The 20306-nt window shown below is 42.4% G+C and overlaps 1 protein-coding gene across 1 annotated transcript in view; it reads right to left on the bottom strand.

Moving 5' to 3' along the window:
* Positions 1-15876, bottom strand: part of LOC121274319 (SPRY domain-containing SOCS box protein 1-like) — a 121916-nt gene extending 106040 nt beyond the window's left edge. Inside the window, exon 1 of the mRNA XM_041181565.1 lies at positions 15183-15876. Coding sequence (XP_041037499.1) covers positions 15183-15876 — 694 coding nt within the window. The remainder of the gene's footprint in view (positions 1-15182) is intronic.
* Between the last annotated feature and the right edge of the window lie 4430 nt (positions 15877-20306).

The raw sequence follows: 20306 nt of genomic DNA, 5'->3' as shown, positions 1-20306 counted from the left end.
TCTGTGGAGAGGAGCACAGTTAACTTTTCGACTCCTCATGACCCTTCAACAGAATTAAGTAAAAACAGAAAAGAGGGGAAATATAAGTTGGTTTTGGGTGGCGGGTGGGACAAGAAGAGCTGGATAGAGGACCAGTGATAAGTGGAGATAACCAAAAGATGTCACAGACAAAAAAGGACAAAGAGATGTTGAAGGTGGTGATATTATCTAAAGGAATGTGCTAATTAAGGGTAGAAAGTAGGACGAGCAAGGTACCAATAGCCCTAGTGGGGGTGGGGTGGGGGGAAGGGATCGAAATAAGCTAAAAGGTAGAGATAAAACAATGGTTGGAAATACACTTAAAAATAATGGAAGTAGGTGGGAAAAGAAAAATCTATATAAGTTATTGGAAAAACAAAAAGGAGGGGGGAAATCGGAAAGAGGGTGGGGATGGACGTCAGAGTTCATGATCTAAAATTGTTGAACTCAATATTCAGTCCGCAAGGCTGTAAAGTGCCTAGTCAGAAGATGAGGTGCTGTTCCTCCAGTTTGCGTTGAGCTTCACTGGAACAATGCAGCAAGCCAAGGATGGACATGTGGGCATGAGAGCAGGGTGGAGTGTTGAAATGGCAAGCGACAGGGAGGTCTGGGTAATGCTTGCGGACAGACCGAAGGTGTTCTGCAAAGTGGTCAGCCAGTCTGCGTTTGGTCTCTCCAATATAGAGGAAACCGCATTGGGAGCCACGAATGCAGTAGACTAAGTTGAGGGAAGTTGAGACCCTTCTGTTGAAGGGTCATTCGGACTCGAAATGTTAACTGTGCTCCTCTCCACAGATGCTGCCAGACCTGCTGAGTTTTTCCAGGTATTTTTGTTTTTGTTTTGGATTTCCAGCACCTGCAGTTTTTTGCTTTTATCTTAGGGATGGACAATAAATGCTGGCCCAGCCAGCGAAGCCCACATCCCATGAATGAATTAAAAATATATATATTTTGAGGACTTACCAATACAGCTTTTGCTGTTAACCACTTTCAGTACAGGTCCTACACCTGTGATTAACAGTGCCAGTATCCCTGAGTAAATTTATGGGCAAGTTCAGGGCTCCTAGCTCAAGTTGATACTAAGGCAACCATGGAGGGGTTTGGGCAGTGTATCTCTGCCCATTGGAAGTTTGAAATTCTCCATGTTCCAACAGCAACAGTGGCAAACATCTGGACATTCATCGCTAATTCCATTAGAAGATCTGGGCCATCAGCTTTACTCTTCTTTATTTTCCTAGATTTAATTTCAAAGGCTATGAGAGTATACTCTGTTCCGGTCATGTAAAACCAACCTACGGAGGTTTGATATGTTAGTACAAATGTGATGCACAAATTTAATTCCCTTAGTTTCTGGTTTCAAACTTGCAAAGATGATTGAAAGTGCATCTCAGACAGCTTTGCAGCAATTCTTGAGACCACTAATGTAACAATGGTCAAGTAATACCTCATATCATTGTGTTATGAGCATTGGTTAGGCTAGCAATACTGGGAGAATTAGTGAAAGGTTGCAATGCCAGTTGCTCATGTACCTAAGAGATGTAGATAAACTCTGAAAACTACTTTGATTTACTGTGTTGTTTGCCACTACTTTTCTATTTATTATTATTCTAACTCCAGTGTGCTTTGAGACCTGGAAGATCCACAATCAACATTATATTTTTGGTCCAGTAAGAGAAATGCCATGAACAAAGGAGACCACCATATATTGCCTTCATTGATCTTACCAAAGCATTCAACCATGTGAACAGAGGTGGCTTACTTAAGTTGAAGAAAATTGGCTGCCCACCAAAGCCATTCAATGAGATTTCCTCTTTCCATGACAACATGTTGCTCCATCATAACTGACTTTACTCAAAATTGGAACCGCTTGAGATCCAGAGTGTGGTCAAACAGTCATATGGCTTCAGATTAATCTACAGAGGGTGTCCACTCACATACCAGAACTAATGGAAAGTTGTTCATCCTTGCCCACCCGAGATCCTAAAAGTGCGCTAAATAGCCAGAGTGTTTCCCTACACCAATGATGTTGCACAAGCATTCCATGCTGAGGAATACCATCAGCAGAAAACGGACAGACTCTGTCACTCCTGTAAAGAATTTGGTTTGACCATCAGCATCAGAGAGACTAATGTCTTGGTGCATGATGCTGCCATATCAGCTGGAGTTTGTTGATAGCTTCACATATCTAGGTTCTACAATCACTAGCAATCTGTCATTTGATTTACGCAATCAACACGTGCATTGCAAAAGCTGCGGCTGTCCTGTCCAAGGTGAGTAAAAGAATGTGGAACAACAGTAAGCTGACTGAGAACACAAAACTGCGAGTCTACCAAGCCTGCATCCTCTCTGCATTTCGGACAACATATACTAGATCACACAAAAGACTGCACAATTTCCACCTTTGTTGTCTCAGACATATTCAGAGTATCTCTTGACAGGACAATGTCACTAACTCAGAGGTCCTGGAGTGTATTAATTTCATCAGCATATACTCATTACATAGCCAATTATGTCTGCACTGGCTCAGCCACTTTCATCAGATGCTTGATGCCTATGCAACCAAAGACCTTCCGTATGGTGAACTGACCACTGAGTCATGATCTGCTGGGAAATCTATACCTCTGCTACAAGGAGATCTGCAAGTGAGATATGAAGATGACAAACATTGACACAGATAACTAGGAGACAGTCGCTGACTGCCATGCCCTCTGGAGGCTGAATGTCTGGAGGGTCATTGAGAAAAGTAAAGTGAAGACAGCATATCTGGCTAGGAAGAGAGCCTGGAGAAAACAGATGCCAGCAAATCTGCACCTTCTTAGCCCACTGTCTTCATCTGCAGCAAATACAACAGAGATTACCATGACAGAGTGGGGCTCCTGAGCAACATCAAGCGGTGTTTAACAAAGTTGACCAGCCAACCACCATCTCATGAGACAGTAGGCACCCAAAGAACTTTTAAGAAACCCGTTCCATAGTTCATACGCCATATCACCGTCCGAGTGTTCATCCTACTGTTCTCTGAAGTCTAGAAAGTCATGACTGTTTCGTCTTGGGTTCGGGATCCAGATGGGGTATCTTTAGGGTTTGCCTGTTATCCCAAGAATGCTACCATAGGCTGTTATTAGTAAAAACCATTCTCGTTTATTTACAGATCTATATATTTCTCAGTACTCTACACAAGGTTGTATTCTGCTTCCTAACAGATCTCAGTCTCTTAGTCATGTGAGATTGCATCATAGTTTCATCAGTAGTTACCTCAGTGGCAGGTGCTCCTGATGTTAACCCTTTAATCTATAATGACAGGGCCATGATCTACCTAATAAGTTGAACACAATATTAGGATTAGAGTTTGACCTTGGACTCAGTAGAATACTAAATATTGTGCATACAAAGACACAGGCTGATTCATAGCAAGTTAGGACTAATGGAAATGATCTTTAGCTCTGAATGAGAGAAAGATTGATAGTTAAAACTAAAAAAAGCAACATTTCTAATATCAGGAAAAAAAGACCAACTCTAGGATTGAAAAGGCTTAACTTCAAGTTACCCAGAGTTAGGGCTGGATTTTTGCAACAGATATGGAAAAAAGGAGCCAAGTCTGTTTTTAATGCAGAAACCCACCTCCAGTACGAAACTCACTGAATTGCAGATTTTCGCTGGAGTGAGCCCTTAATTGAAATGGAGTCAGGTTTCCTGTCCAAGTAAAACCAGTGGGGGCAGGAATGGAGGAAGGTTTCACTGACACTGCTAGTTTGCCCTGAGGGAGAGAATTTATGCCAAAGCATGCCACTGCACCTCAGAGAAGCAAGATGCCACAGAGAAACCAGAGGCCTGGCACCTATGAGGGAGGGGAAAGAGGTCCTCTTCCTGGAGCGTGTCAGGAAGTGGCCACCTCATCACGCAGCTGGGACACCTCACTCTTCAGTGTCATCTCCATCAGCCTCCAATTTCTCCTCGCTTAGCTGTTGTTGCTGCTCCTCTCCCGATGAGCTGCACCATTTAGGGCCTCAAGGTTCACGCCTCCCAGGAGGGCCATGTTATGGAGAGCACAGCAGACCACCACAATGATTGCGACACTTACAAGAGGGTATTGAGGGGCACCACCTGATCAGTCCAGTGCTCTCTGAGCCTGTGAAGCCTCATCAGTTACAAATTTGATGTGTTCTCTAACAGTGGTGAGGAGGGCATCTGTCACCTAGGTAATACATTGGTGTGCAGCCACCTGTGAGGTGCCACAGAGGTCTGCAATGACAAAGGCATAGATATCTGTCACCACCACAATCTCCTTCAGCATTGGTTCTCAGTCATCTCCAGGTCTCTGATTCTGTCTGTAGATCCTGTGCTCATGGTGGTGGTTCCTTCTCCTTCATGCCTTTCTTCTGTCTCTTCTGCCCTTCCTAAGTAGACTGCTACTTCTCATTTTCAGTGGCCTTGATTTCTGAGATTGCAACATCCATTTCCAGCTGCAGCCTTCCTGGTACTCAGGTGGATTCCAAACAATGTGTCCTCTCTCCAATGGCCAAGTGCTGCTAGGAGGGTGATGACTTTTTTTTTAATTCAATCATGGGATGTGGATGTCGCTGACTAGCTCAGCATTTATTGCCCATCCCCAATTGCCCTTGTTCAGAGGGCATTTTAAGGGAGCCAACATTAAGAGAACATTAAGACATTGCTGTGAAGTCACATGTAGGCCAGACCAAGTAAAGACAGCAGATTTCTTTCTCTAAAGTGCGTTAGTGAACCAGATGGGTTTTTACAATAATTGGCAATGGTTTCACGGCCATCATTAGACTTTTAATTCCAGATTTTTATTGAATTCAAATTTCACATCTGCTGTGGTGGGATTTGAACCCAGATCCCCAGAGAATTGCCCTGGGTCTCTGGAATACCAGCCCAGTGACAGTGCCACTATGCCACCTGCACTGGCAAAAACACTTGCTCCTCCTCTGACCTGTAATAGTCTGCCGCAACTTTTGCTTCAAAAGGGGTAAGCCCTTTAGCATATGAGAAACATGAACTTACCTTTTTAAAAACTTTCCCTGCCTCCATGACTCGTCCCTCGACATGGTCCTTGCCTTCCTTTAGCTGGTCTGATTCAGGCAGCTGGCTACCTCCAGAAAAATCCAAAAAGGTTGCACAATCAAGCTTAAGCCTCAAGTGCTCCAACTGGCTTGTTAGGAGCAATGTCAAGTTCCGAGGCTCGTGCTTCTCCCCCGCCCTTGGGAGAATCAGAGACACTGGAAACGGAGATGGATTGTCCGGCCGCATGGTGCCACCACCATTTTTCAGGACATCTGCCTCTATTTCACCCTGAATCAGGCCATGAAAGTCCAGACTTCATAGCTTGAGTCAGTACATCCAACAACGATGATGCAATATTGCACCAGTCGCACTAATGAGAGAAACAGATAATCTTTTTGAGGAGCTGTGAAAACAAGTTTTCCATTTTCCTATTGAGGAACACTTCTCAAAACGTTGAAATGCTGAATGTTGCAGGACAAAGGCAAGTCAAAGATTTGCCTCATCCCCTTCCCACAGCACTTTCCCATGCAATCGCGGGAGGTGTAACACCTGCCTCTTTACCTCCTCCCTCCTCACTGTCCAAGACCTCAAACACTCCTTCCAGATGAACCAGTAATTTACTTGTACTTATTTCAATTAAGTCTACTATTTTTTCTGCTCACAATGCTGTCTCATTTACACTGTGGAGACCAAATGCAGACTGGGTGACTGCTTTGCGAAACACCTCCACTCAGTCTGCAAGCATGACCCTGAACATTTGGTCACTTGACATTTCAATTCACCATATTGGTCTCATGCTCACATTTCTGTCCTTGGCCTGCTACAATGTTCCAGTGAAATCCAACACAAGCTGGAGGAACAGCACCTCACCTTACGATTAGTCATTTTACAGACTTCTGGACTCAACATCAAGTTCAACAACTTCGGACCATGAACTCTCTCCTTCATCCTCATCCCCTTTTTACCCCCCTTTTTCAATATTCATTTTCATTTTTAAATTTTTATTCTTTATCCACTTTTATTTTTATTTATTTTCATTTTTATTCATTGTTTTTTCCCCACCTTTTATCCTATTTTCAATCTTTTATCCCACCACCATCCCCTCCCCCACCCCACCCCCACAATGGCCATCTGTCATTTGTTCATGTTGTTCTTTCCAGAGTGCTTACCCTTGCCCTGCTATTATCATATTCTGCTTTCTGACCTTAATGCCACCATCAGCACCTCCTTTAGCCAGTACCACTATCATTAACACCCCTTTGTCCTTTTGCGATGACATCTCTGGCAATCTGTCCTATGCCTCCACCTATCATTAGCATTCTATCCAGCTTCACCTGCTCCACCGCCCTTAACCAGTATAAATTTAATTACATTTTTACTTCTCCTTAGCTCTGAAGAGTTATAAGGACTCGAAACATTAACTCTTTTTTTTCTCTCCACAGATGCTGTTTGACCAGCATTTTCTGTTTTTATTTCAGATTTCCAGCATCCACAGTATTTTACTTTTACTAGTCTATATCTTGTTGTCATACTTTTGCTATCAAACAGCATTGACCTTTATTCTGCTATTAACACCTACTCTGGATCAATGTTTTGTTTCTTTAATTACCACTCCCTTTGATTTTTGTTCCATGACATCTTTGTGATTTAATCTCCTCAGCCCTCTTAACCTATCCCTGACCTTCTCTTTTGTTCCATTTAATCCTCCCTTTTTTTCAATAGCATAAAACCCATCACATTTCAACCTCTTCAGTTTTGAAGAGGAGCCATATTGGACTCAAAATGTCAACTCTGTTTCTCTTTCCACAGCTGCTGCCAGACCTGCTGAGTTTTTCCACCACTGTCTTTATTTTAGATCTCCAATGTCTGCAGCATTTTGTTTTTATTTACCATTGTAATTGATTTTGAGGAAAGTATATGCTGTAGATACCTGGAGTAGTATGTGCCATTTGTCTTATTAACCAACAAAAATGAAAATTGAGACTAAATCTTTATTAACACCAGCTTAAATAAGGCTAAAATTCAATGTTAAACAGACAATTTTAAATTTTGTGACCAGCGATTTAATTTTAGAAAAATGTTAGTTGACCTTGCCCAGGGTGACAGTTGAGGTGCCTAAACTGTCCTGGTCACTGTCCAATGACGAAATATGTGCAGGTGCAAGGGCAGTCAGAAAAGCAGTATTGAGTCAAATTGCAATCCCTTCCACAGCCAAATAACTTGCTAATAATCATTAATGTATGAAGAATGGCCATTTAGGGGAGGTGCCCTTCGAAATTTATCGCAGCAAGTTACCTTTAAGGGAGAAGAGGGAAGAAAAACTAAATAGAATAGTGAAGGATCAGGAAATGGTTTTAATCTCTGGTGAGAATTGAATGAATTAATCATTCCAAAATCATTATAATCAAGTTCAAGTAAAAAGACATTGATTAGAATGTCCTTGACTAATAGTAATTTAACCAACCTCAAGACTTAACTCTTCAGAAGGTAAATTTACTGACTTTTTTGTAAATTCAGTCACACCATAGCACAAGGATTTATGGTATCTACAGCATACACTTTCCTCAAAATCAATTCCAGGCTTCATCAGGAAAAAAATCATAAATCAGTGTGAATTTAATCATACATTTGAAGATATTCAATGTTCTGCCAACCAATGATCAGTCAGCATTAAAAAAACTAATCAAAAACAGGAAAAAATGAAATGCATAATGTGGATGGGAAAGTGGAGTAAAAGAGTGAAATAAAGCTGTACTCATTCATCAGGCTGAAGTGACTATTATAAGCCATGAATTATTTTTCTGGGCAGTTTATTAATTTAAATCTAGTGATTGGCTCCAATGCCATAATTCACTCACTAGTATGCATTATTCTCTGTCTAGCATTTGCCTTATAACATCTTTATCTCTTCATCCAAGCAAGATACTGGAGTTGGAGGCAAGTTCATCTTGTGCTCCATCTAATCTGCAGATAGATATCAGAACCAACAGCATGTTCTTCATAAGCCCTTTTCAGTTAGCAGCTCAACAATTACTTTTGCCAATTTTGTAACAGTCTTTGTTCTGGATAACTTGCTCTTCCCTCCCCAATCCTCCCCAAAAACTAGAGGGAAGAAAAACTTCAAGTTACAGAGTAATGAGTGGGGGTGATGATGTATGTACAGTATATTCAGAAACAGACTGCACTGCAGCAGTTAAAATGAAGAAACAAGTTCTAAACCAAAAAATATAGATTTTCTAAAAATATTAACAGTGATATCCAGGGAAATAACAAATGAGAGAAATGAACAGTATTAATGAACTTCTGGAACATTTAAATGGGCCAAAAATTGCCAGATCAATTTTAATGCAGATAATTGTTCAGTAATGGGCAATGTAGTAATTTGGGAGACACAGCAAAAATTCATCCCTAGGAAGAAGCAGCATACTAAAGGGAGGACAAGGCAACCATGGCTCACAAGGGAAGTCAGGGACAGCATTAAAGCTAAAGAGAAAGCATACAATGCGGCGAAGAGCAGTGGGAAACCAGGGGATTGGGAAGCCTACAAAGACCAACAGAGGACAACTAAAAAAGAAATGAGGGAGAAGATTAAATATGAGGGTAAACTAGCCAGTAATATAAAAGAAGATTGCAAGAGTTCTTTTAGATATATAAAGGGTAAGAGAGAGGCCAAAGTGGGCATTGGGCTGCTGGAAAATGATGCTGGAGAAGTAGTAGTGGGGAACAAAGAAATGGCGGAGGAACTGAATAGGTACTTTGGGGATGTTACTCATGTCTTCCACCGTGAAGACTGACGCAAAGTTCAAGAGAGTTAGGGGGCAGAGGTGAGTATGGTGGCCATTACCAAGGAGAAGGTGCTAGGAAAATTGAAAGGTCTGAAGGTGGATAAATCACCTGGACCAGATGGATTACACCCCAGAGTTCTGAAGGAGATAGCTGAAGAGATAGTGGAGGAGTTAGTGGTGATCTTTCAGGAATCACTGGAGTCAGGGAGGGTCCCAGAGGACTGGAAAATCACTAATGAAACCCCCCTGTTTAAGAAGGGAGTGAGGCAAAAGACGGGAAATTACAGGCCGATTAGCCTGACCTCGGTCGTTGGTAAGATTTTAGAGTCCATTATTAAGGATGAGATTTCAGAATACTTGGAAGGCATGGTAAAATAGTGAAAAGTCAGCATGGTTTCATCAAGGGGAGGTCATGCCTGACAAATCTGTTAGAATTCTTTGAGGAGGTAATGAGCAGGTTAGACAAGGGAGAGCCAATGGATGTTATCTACTTGGACTTCCAGAAGGCCTTTGACAAGGTGCCGCACAGGCGGCTGCTCAGTAAGATAAGAGCCCATGGTGTTAGAGGCAAGGTACAAGCATGGATAGAAGATTGGCTGTCTGGCAGGAGGCAGAGAGTGGGGATAAGGGGGTCTTTCTCAGGATGGCAGGCGATGACTAGTGGAGTTCCGCAGGGGTCAGTATTGGGGCCACAACTTTTCACTTTACACATTAATGATCTAGATGAAGGAACTGAGGGCATCCTGGCTAAGTTTGCAGATGATACAAAGATAGGTGGAGGGACAGGTAGTATTGAGGTGGCGGGGAGGCTGCAGAAGGATTTGGACAGGTTAGGAGAATGGGCAAAGAAGTGGCAGATGGATACAACGTAGGGAAGTGTGAGGTCCTGCACTTTGGTAGGAAGAATAGAGACATAGACTATTTTCTAAATGGGGAGAGAATTCAAAAATCTGGAGTGCAAAGGAACTTGGGAGTCCTAGTCCAGGATTCTCTTAAGGTTAACTTGCAGGTTGAGTCAGTAGTTAGGAAGGCAAATGCAATGTTGGCATTTATTTCGAGAGGACTAGAATATAAAAGCAAGGATGTGCTGCTGAGGCTTTATAAGGCTCTGCTCAGACTACATTTAGAATAATGTGAGCAATTTTGGGCCCCATATCTCAGGAAGGATGTTCTGGCCCTGGAGACGGTCCAGAGGAGGCTCACGAGAACAATCCCAGGAATGAAAGGCTTAACATATGAGAAACATTTGAGGACTCTGGGTCTATACTCGAGAGAGTTTAGAAGGAGGGGGGATCTGATTAAAACTTACAGAATACTGAAAGGCCTGGATAGAGTGGACGTGAGGATGATGTTTCCAGTAGTAGGAGAGACTAGGACCCGAGGGCATAGCCTCAGAGTAAAGGGAAGACCTTTTAGAACAGAGATGAGGAGAAACTTATTTAGCCAGAGAGTGGTGAATCTATGATATTCATTGCCACAGAAGGCTGTGGAGGCCAGGTCATTGAGTGTATTTAAGACTGAGATAGATAGGTTCTTGATTGGTAAGGGGATCAAAGGGTACGGGGAGAAGGCGGGAGAATGGGGTTGAGAAACTTATCAGCCATGATTGAATGGCGGAGCAGACTCGATGGGCCGAATGGCCTAATTTCTGCTCCTATGTCTTATGGTCTTATGGTCTTATTATGAGGCAAAATAAAAGCAAATAAGCTAGGGGAGATAAGGCTGATTGGTGGTTGGTGGGGAAGGTAGGAAAATATTAGCAAAGGCAATCCAGTTGGGGGTGGCACTCCTTTGAATGTGGGGCTGTGAGTTTCCCCACAGTATAAAAATCAATTTATTCTTAGTGTCAGGTGTGACTCAGGGGTAGCATTCTTGAATCTGAGCAAGAAGATTGTTAGTTCATGTCCCATTTGAGAGATTAGTGTAGAAAATTAGGGTTACTACTCTAGGGAAGTGCTGAGGAAGCACTGCACGGTTGGAAAAGCTGTCTTCCAGATGAGATGTTGTAAACCAAGGCCCCATCTTGTTGGATGTAAAAGCTCCTATGGCACTATTCAAAGAAGCAAGGGAGTTATTACCAGTATCCTCATCAATATTACCAGTGGACATCGCAGAAACAGGTTTGGTAATTTTCACATTGCTATAATCAAATTGGCTATGTTCCCCACATTACAGCGGTGAATATAGTTTAGAAGTACTTCAGAGGCTGTACAGTGCTTTGGGATATCCTGAGGTCATGAAGTATGAATGCAATTCTTTCATTTGTTCTCATTTTTAGTGGCAAAAGTGTGAAACTTTTGCTTCCATTTGCCAATGCAAATTGGATACAAGTGATTAATGTATTAAATTACTATTAGGGTTAAATGCTTTTTAATGTAGGGAAGTGAAATGAATACCTAAATGTATAGGCACAGGTCTTCCAGTCAGCCACAATACTGGGCCACTGCCCACGAAGTTTGTACCGACCTGACAATAGTGCCCATTTCTTCCGAAATCTTCCGATCCTGGCTGAAGAAGAAGTGGGCAGAGCAGCATCTCCTGGATAAGTAAAACATGTGTAGAAGAACTGGGGGAGGAGAGGACATGCCCTCTTTTCATGATAGTACCTGCGGTACTCAGGTAAGTTTTTAAAGTTCCAATTCTTTTAATGAATGAGTGGATGGGTGAAGGGGGACGGGTGAGGGAATGAATGAGCTGCTGAGGTGAGATGGATATATGAATAAGATGCGGTAGTTGGGTTGGTGGTAGTTGGTTTGGGTTGGGCCAGTAGGTAGTCACATGGTCAGGGTGGCTGGTGAATAGTCTGGCCAGGTCAGGGGGATAGTCGGGTCAGGTTGGGGGTTGATTTGAGGGGTGGGGCTGGCTATGGAGTTTTCCAGCTGTTGACAGATGTTAAACTGATGGTGAGGCAGGGAGATGGGTATATGAGTGAAGTGGATAGTTGGGACAGGGATAGTTGGTTTGGATCGGGGGGTAGTTGGGTGATCGTGGAGTGGGACGGGGGGAGTTAATTGGGACGGCTTGATTGTCGAAGCATTGGGAGGTGGCCGGGGAATGGTTGGTACTGGGGAGCGGTCGGTCAGTTGTGGAGTTACCCAGCTGTTTAACCAGGTATTAAACTGTATAACATTTCCAGGTGTAATCTCACATAATTCAAACTTATGAGCTATAAAGATGAACTTATGAAGTATAAAGCTGAAATGGCCACTTTCCTGCAAAAACAAGTCATGACTAAGCTATAAGAGTGCAAACAACCTTTCTGGACATATCTTTGAGAAGTGATTAAAATGTAAATAACCCTTTCTGTAGTTAATGGCTGCACTTCTCCAGCTAATTAAAAAGGCTGTTGTCACTATATTGTTACAGACTCTTCAACTCCAAGCTTGAAATTCAGTAGATGGTGTGAAAAGCTCTATTCTTTCAAGATGATGTGTGGATGAGTGACATTCGAACTCCATTACCTGGAAAAACTCAGCAGGTCTGGCAGCATCGGCGGAGAAAAAAAGAGTTGACATTTCGAGTCCTCATGACCCTTCAACCCTTCTGTTGAAGGGTCATGAGGACTCGAAACGTCAACTCTTTTCTTCTCCGCCGATGCTGCCAGACCTGCTGAGTTTTTCCAGGTAATTCTGTTTTTGTTTTGGATTTCCAGAATCCGCAGTTTTTTGTTTTTATCCCTTCGAACTCCCTTCGAACTGTCTGACAAGCCATCAAAAACTATTTATGAGAACAATGGAAAGAGATGCTCTGGTCAGATGACAGAAACCAAGTTTTTGATAAGGGGTTTTAATAAGGCATATTTGGATCAGACAGGATCAGAAACATCTATTCTAGTGAAGGGAAAAGACCCTGTCTATGAAACACCAGTTTTAAGCCACATGTAGGCAGAGACCCGTATTGATCTTGAACTCTCTACCTGAGGAACCATACCAGGGCTTCACTATCGGGTTTCGCTTGACTGGATTGGAATAAGAGAAACTTGCCACTGTGAACATAATTCAACAGTGAATCTGTCCAGAGCCCCAGTGGAAAGGAAGGATTACAGGCCTGCATCGTTTCAAATCTCCACCCCAGGGAAAAGCAAGTGTAACAGAGAACTCTTGAAATCCTAAGATCAACACAGATGTCACTTGCAAGTTTTTCTTGAGTGTGCTATCTGTATGAATGTGAGAGTGGGTGCAGTTGCATGTATTCAGGTGTTGAACAATAAACATTTCTCTTTCTTTTAAAACTTAGGAGAAAACCTGGCATTTATCTGTTCCTGACTGTTACAGCGCTCAAGGGTGCGAGTGGGCGGGCTTCTGATCGGCACCCTTGATTGGGGGTGTGCCGCCATTTAGCATGACGTGCACCAGGAAGTGCTGTGTGGGCAGCTGGGGGGATTCCCTCAGTTGGGAGTGTGCTCTTTCGGTGCATAAGCGCAAAAGAACGCACAGATTTCCCTGAGGCAAAGTGCTGCCTCAGGGAGATCGGCTCCAATTTAAAACTTTGAATAAAAACCAGAAAAAAATTTCCCTGCCATGTCCCCTCATGTGACGCTATTACATGAATTGGGACATGTCCATAACTTTTATTGTAAAATATTCTGCATTTTTTAAAATCACTTATGAAACCTCATCCCATCTGTGGATGAAGATTCATATTTTTCACAAGCCTGTCTGGGCTCCCAGCCTGCCCGCCAATCTTAAGGTTGGACGGGCAGGTCCATTAATGACCTTAATAGGCTGTTGACAGGTCGGTGGGCGCACATCCGACTAAGATGCGCGCCCGCTGAACTGACAATCTAAAGCAGGGTGATGGCAGGACGCACGCCCGACGTCAACCCGTGTCAGTGAGCTGGCCCCACCCCCGCTTGCCGACCGGAAGATGCTGGCCACTGTCTTTGGTCAGTCAAGAGGTGGAAATAAAATAGTTTTTCCAGCTATTTTTGTTTTTGTTTCCGATTTCCAGCATCCGCAGTATTTTGCTTTTATCCATCAGCTCCTCCCTGTCTGTAAGAGTAAGTACACAGATAAATCCTGCATATCTAGCCCAAATCTCCACCCTGAGTTCAGGGTCGGAGACATTCTTGGAGGGTCCAAAGCATCAGGGAATTAGCCTATTAGAAGTTTAAACTTCCGGGTCAGTTTCCACATATGTCTGTGCGTCAGGACTTCTGTGGGGTCATAGCGTATATCTCCCGACAAATGTCCCATCTCCAATGATCTGGAAGGTTTGGGCAATAATACATTTTTAGCAAGACAAACAGACACAAAAAGCGATACTTAAAAAACAGGATCCAGTTTTTTTGATCATTTGATGTTACATGAAATAACTTCAGTACCACATTCAACAATGCACACAGCTCTGGAGCACACAGTAATTAGCTCAGCCATAGAGACCTCGATGATCCCAGGTGCAATCTCCAGTCTGTACTGAATTAACTGACTTCCATTAAGATTGTAATAGGTGAACTACAATTATAGTGCTAATGCCAGAGCTGGGGGTGGTAAGGAGGAGGTCAGCAATCTTGAATGCGGAAATTACCGCTGGAATGATGCACACCAGAGGACAGAATCATAGTTAGCTCTGATGCCCAAATGATAGAACAGCCCATCACATCAAACACTGTCAAATTCAAAGAAATAATGCTTCTTCAGTGAGTTAATGATGGCTGTAGAGCATCTCTAGAACTGTATTCCAGCAATGAGTCAACGCCATTGGTGAGCAGGGGATGTGGGGGTGTGGAACGATTGCAAATGATGATGATAAATTCCCGAAACATGTAGTTATATTTTAGAACAGCTATTAAAAAAAAATTGAAACAAAGGCAAATGTCTTTGGCTTGAAGAAGTTGGTGAGATGGGATGACAGAAGAAACTGGATAGCTAGAAAATTTATTCCAACAGGTCACCTTTTTTAAAAAAAGACACTGACTTCAGCTGTAAAATAGAGTCATGGAGGTCTACAGCATAGAAAAAGGTCCTTCAGCCCATTGCATCTGCGCCGGTCAAGCAAGTACCTAACTATTCTAATCCCATTTTCCAGCACTAGGCCCATAGCCTTGTATGCCATGGCATTGCAAGTGCACATGAAAGTTGTGCATTATTACAATGGGAAGCTGAACCCTTGGCTTGGACTGAAAGCATTTCTTTCTGCAGCATATTTCAGACTCGTTCCTCCTCCACCATAGGACATACACACAGTTTGAAACCACATTTTACTTTAAGTTTCTGTGCAAACCTGCAAAATACATTCATTTTGAAATTTTAGTTTGCCTTGACAAGAGATTCTGAAAAAGGCTGATGCCCATATTATTTACAAACCATAAATTGCATTTACTTATAAATACGAGAAAAGGATTTAAATGTAACTTACGGTCAAGTCCGTTGATGTATCTCATTGTTATCTCGCAGTGCCCCCAGACTGCACTGACTATTGGGTACAGTTTTTTCCCTTTCAGACTTCGGAAAGCCACACCCAGATATTGTCCATCAACTATGAAACTCAATGTTCCTTCATCCATATCCAAAACCACCAAGAAACTATCTGGCAGTACAAATGATTCATCTGGCTCCAAAAACACCGGATAGGTTAGTCCTGGCTGGTTTTTACTATTGTGATATAGTTTGTTGCGACCCAAGTCCCAACCCCATGATTCATTATTACTGCCAACTAATGAGGTGTATCCCACAGAATGCAATGGAGCTTCAGCCGTTGCCACTCCAACCACTGCATGTGTTCCTCTTTGTCTCGTAGGCCAGTGAATCTGCCAAACGTGAAGCCCTCGTGTGTACCCAATTTTACCTCGGATACAATCTGTGCTTTGGGCTACTGGGTGTCTGTGAAAGGTTACCTTGTCATCTTCTTTTACAAAAATGTTCAGAGAACGGTCCTCGTTGTTCCAGGCATGTTTTAGCTGAACTTCTCGAGAAGCCGACGGCATATCCAGTAGCATGTCAAGCCGAGTTGGTTTACAAAAGTCAGGACCTCGCAACTCTCGCTTAACTGGCCTGTAGGCTGGTTCCCTCACATCCACAGACTTTATATTCCCTGAGATTTTCTGGCCCATTTCTTGGCTCAAAAACCACTGAGAAGGTTGTTTTGGCCTATTGTTACCTCATGTAAGCACTTCACAGGGAGCCAACAGTATGACAAGCAGACTGATTTATTTCCTCCTTTTTCAGCCAGAGAACAACTTCCTTCAGGGAAAACTCCTAAAATGAAAAGAAAAATCAAGTAAGCTCCAACAAGATGTTTTTCATATATTTTTCCCTCTTTTCTTCACTAACATTTCATAACCAATCTCTTTTTTTAGATCATGGGAAAGTATATAGTGCACATCCACAGCTAAATCACGTAGCTCCTGCTAGACTTTAACCAGTAAAAGGCTGAAGGAGGATGTAATTTTCCCACATCACTGTAAACTCAGACAAAACTTCCTCTGATTCATAATGGGATACAGACATTCTCCACCTTTGCTTGTTCAAGCCCATGCCATATATAGGAGTCAATGATGAGATCACTATGCACTTTTTAAAAATACTTTCAGATAGCTCAAATATAAATTTCCATTCATATAGTAAAAAACACATTTTCTGTGCCAACCAAAACTTCTACTATGGCATGGATTTTCACCAAGTCAGGATGACCTGGGAGCCTTTTTAAAATGGCAGGCAGATCCCAGTTCCAGGATTCCTGACTCCATTCCCGGCGATCTGGTTTTCAGGAGTGCCTTTTGGAGTGCGGGCTGGTTCCTGTCAAAAGCCCGCATTCGGCACTCTCAACCTGGCCGGCTCCATTGCGGGGATCGGCATATCCTGCTCCTCCACACGGAGTCGGGCCAGGTTTTTATGGAGTCAGGGTTCATGGCCCGTCAAGGGAATTGTGAACCCAGTCTGCCTCAGGGGACCTTTTAAAAGGTCTGCCTCATGCCCCCTATGAGAAGCTACCAGCCTCCATGGCCTTGCATGCCCCCCATGGCATGCTTGGGCCTTCCACTCACCCCCATTGTGCCCCCCTATGTCAAGCTCTAGCCTTCCATCCACCCCCTCAATGGCCCCTCATGTGCCCCATGCTAAGCTATGGCACTTTCGTGCCCCTTAACCCACTATAAACTGTATTGAACCAACAAACCCTATAATGACAGTAGAATATGCAAAAAAGATTTTAAAAAGTAATTCATTCATAACTTTCTTCTATGTTGAAAAAAAAGTAATTTCACTACACGCTAATAAATGTGTTAATCATCCAGTTCTTTTAAAGTATCAATAACAAAAACCACAAATGCTTAAAATCACTTAACGTGTGTAAACAAACATTGTGAAATTGACAGCAGAGATCAGAGATCCTGAGCTGTCAATCAAACAATGTTTCTCTGGGCCACAGTTGTTTAAATAAGTGTTATAAATATGTGCACTGCATGACTGCATGACTGACACCTCAGGCTCTTTGATCTCTGCTTTCTATTTCATGTTTGTTTGTTTAAACAACGTTAAGTGGTTTCAAGTGATTGTGGTTTTTGCTATTGATACTTTAAAGGAATTGGATGAATGACACTGTTATTAGCTTGTAGTGAAATGACTTTTTTTAAAACATAGAAAGTTATTAATGAATTACTTTTTATAAAAGCTTATTTTTAAAAACACATCCTAATGTCACTATAGGGTTCATTGGTTTTATATAGTAAACAGTGGGTCAAGTGGCATGGAAATGCCATAGCTTGCTATGGGGTCATGATGGCCCACGTGGGGTGGGTGGGTAGAAGAGCAGAGCTTGGCATGGGGATGCATGTGGAACCAAAGGGGGTGAGTGGAGAGTTTGAGCTGGCATGGATTGGACAGTGGGAGTGTTTGGAGGGCGAGGGGTTTTGTGGGGTGAGGGCTGGAGGTTGTGTGTGTTTTTATTTTAATGGGGACAAGTTCTACAACACCAAGGTTGGCCGTTTAAACAGCCCACCTCAGCACCTGGCAGCCTCTGTGGCTGCATCCCAACTTTTCCTGGGTTGGCTGGCCTGATTTCAGCCTGCACCCACCCATGGCAATGAAGATCCAGCCTTTGCAGGCACTTTCTACTGTGGCAGGTGGGCTGAGCCAGGAATTTTTCTGATTCACGCTACCCACCTTGAGCGTGAAAATTCAGGTCTATATGTTTCCAGATCCTCCTACACTCAATCATATTCAAGGGAAACTGACACAGACTAAAATTTATAAGGTAAATAATAAAATAAACTTTGCTGTATGAGAAAATGTCATACCCATTTAAAATCCAAACAGATTGTCTGAAACGTCCACACGTTTTTACTGTGTACTTGAACTTATTGCACATAGACTAAATGGAGTTACAAATAAGCAAGTCAAGCTTAGGTAATGTGCTCAATGATACAGCTACCAGGAAAGACTGAACAAACTAAGGCTCTTTCCTATAGAAAGGAGAAGACAGAGAGTTGACCTGATAGATGCTTTTAATTATGAAGGGTTTGATAGGTTTGAGGTAGAGAATGTGGTTCTGCTTATGGGGAAGCTTGGGGTTAAGACATGAGGTAGTCACTTTGTTTCAGACAGGTGATGAGAATATGAAACTGAAACTCACCACTATCTGGAATAACAAGGCAGATGCGTTTAAAGGGAAGCTGGCAAAGTACTGAGGGAAAAAGGGATCGAAGAATATGTTGAAAGAGTGTGATAAAATAAGATGGGGAGGTGGTTGTGTGGAGCATAAACATTGGCATAGACCTGTTAGGTTGAACGGTTAGTTTCTGTGCTGCCAAATTCTACGTAATATTTTCACCTTTGTCTATTCCTACGTTTATATCAAAAAGCACCTTTCATATTACAAAAATAGAGTGTTGTCCCTTTGAAGCCATGTATTTAAACTAAAAATGGCAAGATCTTATCAAATGAACCTCCACAATGAGCTACCTGTCAGTGTTTTTAAGAAAATAACGTACCAAGTGGATTGAAGAAAGTCCAAAAGGTGTGATGTAATGAGAGTTCCAAAAAGTATTTAATGTGAAAGGCTACATTAAAACTTGAAGCAAAATCAGATTCAAAATGAAAGTTGGGGATGAATAGGATCCACTAAGGGGCAGAATGCAGCAATATCAGTTGAAGGACTTGTGTGATGAAGGGGCGGAGAAAAGTGCTGAGTAGAATACACCAGGGATTAATTATTTATTATTATATTTATTAAAACATAAAGGATACTATCCTAAAGGGTGTGCAGGAGCAGAGAAACCTGGGTGTACATGTACATAAGTCATTAAAGGTGGCAGAACAGGTAGAGAGAGCTGTTTCTAAAGCATACAGTATTCTAGGCTTCATTAATAGGGGCATAGAGTACAAGAGCAGGGAGGTTATGATGGAATTATACAAGACACTGGTTAGACCTCAGCTGGAGTATTGTGTACAGTTCTGGACGCCACACTAAAGGAAGGATGTGAACACATGGGGGAAAGTGCCGAAGAGGCTTACGAGAATGGTTCCAGGGATAAGAAACTTCAGTTATGAGGAAAGATTGGACAAGTTGGGAAAATTTTCCTTGGAGAGGAGAAGGCTGAGAGAAGGCTTGATGGAAGTTGTCAAAATAATGAGGGGCCTGGACAGAGCAGATAGGGAGAAACTGTTCCCGCTCGTAAGTAGATCGAGAAGCAGAGGGCACAGTTTTTAAAAATGTTTTGCAAAAGAAGCAAATGCGAGGTGAGAAAAAGCTTTTTCACACAGCAAGTAGTTAGGTTTTGAAAAGCACAGCTGGAAGTGTGGTGGAGGCATTCAAGAGGGCATTGGATGATTATTTAAATAGAAACAACGTGCAGGGTTATGGGGAAAAGGCAGGAGATTGGCACCAAGTTAAAATGCTCAGAGAGCCGGTGCAGACACGATAAGCTGAATGGCCTCCTTCTACACCGTAACAATTCTGTGATTCTGTGATCAGTTTTGGTCTCTGCAGAATCATGTACTGGAATCAAAACATGTCTTAGTTTTATATATGATAGATAGAAGAATGAATTTCCTTTTGTAAAAGTCCTTTCGCAACTCAGGATGGTCCAAAATGCTTTGCAAGCGATGAAATACTTTTGAAATAAAGTAGGGAAATGCAGCAATATAATTTGCACAGGCAGATTCCCCAAACAGCATTTAAAATTTTTATTGATGTTGGTATAGGGATAAATGTTGGCCTGGGCACTGGCAGAAATCTCCTGCATTGATTTAAATAATGATGTGTGTAGTGTTCAACTGTTCTGTGTTTGAATATGTGTGTTTACCATTGTTGCTCATTGTGCTTGATTGGCTAAACTTGGATGTGGACTCAGGGAAAAGTAAACAAACTGTAGAAAGACTCAAGAGCATTTAAGTAACATGAGAGCATTTAAACATCTCTCAAACCAGAATGAAAGAATGGGCAGACAAACAAAACTACAACTAGAACATTCCAAGCAGTAGACAAGGTATTGGTATTGTTAAGCCATGTACAAAGTATTGGTATTGTATAGTGAAACCCAAC

Source organism: Carcharodon carcharias, chromosome 2 (assembly GCF_017639515.1).
Source record: "Carcharodon carcharias isolate sCarCar2 chromosome 2, sCarCar2.pri, whole genome shotgun sequence".
In the NCBI taxonomy this organism is placed as follows: Eukaryota; Metazoa; Chordata; class Chondrichthyes; order Lamniformes; family Lamnidae; genus Carcharodon; species Carcharodon carcharias.
This window is presented reverse-complemented; position numbering and strand designations above follow the sequence as displayed.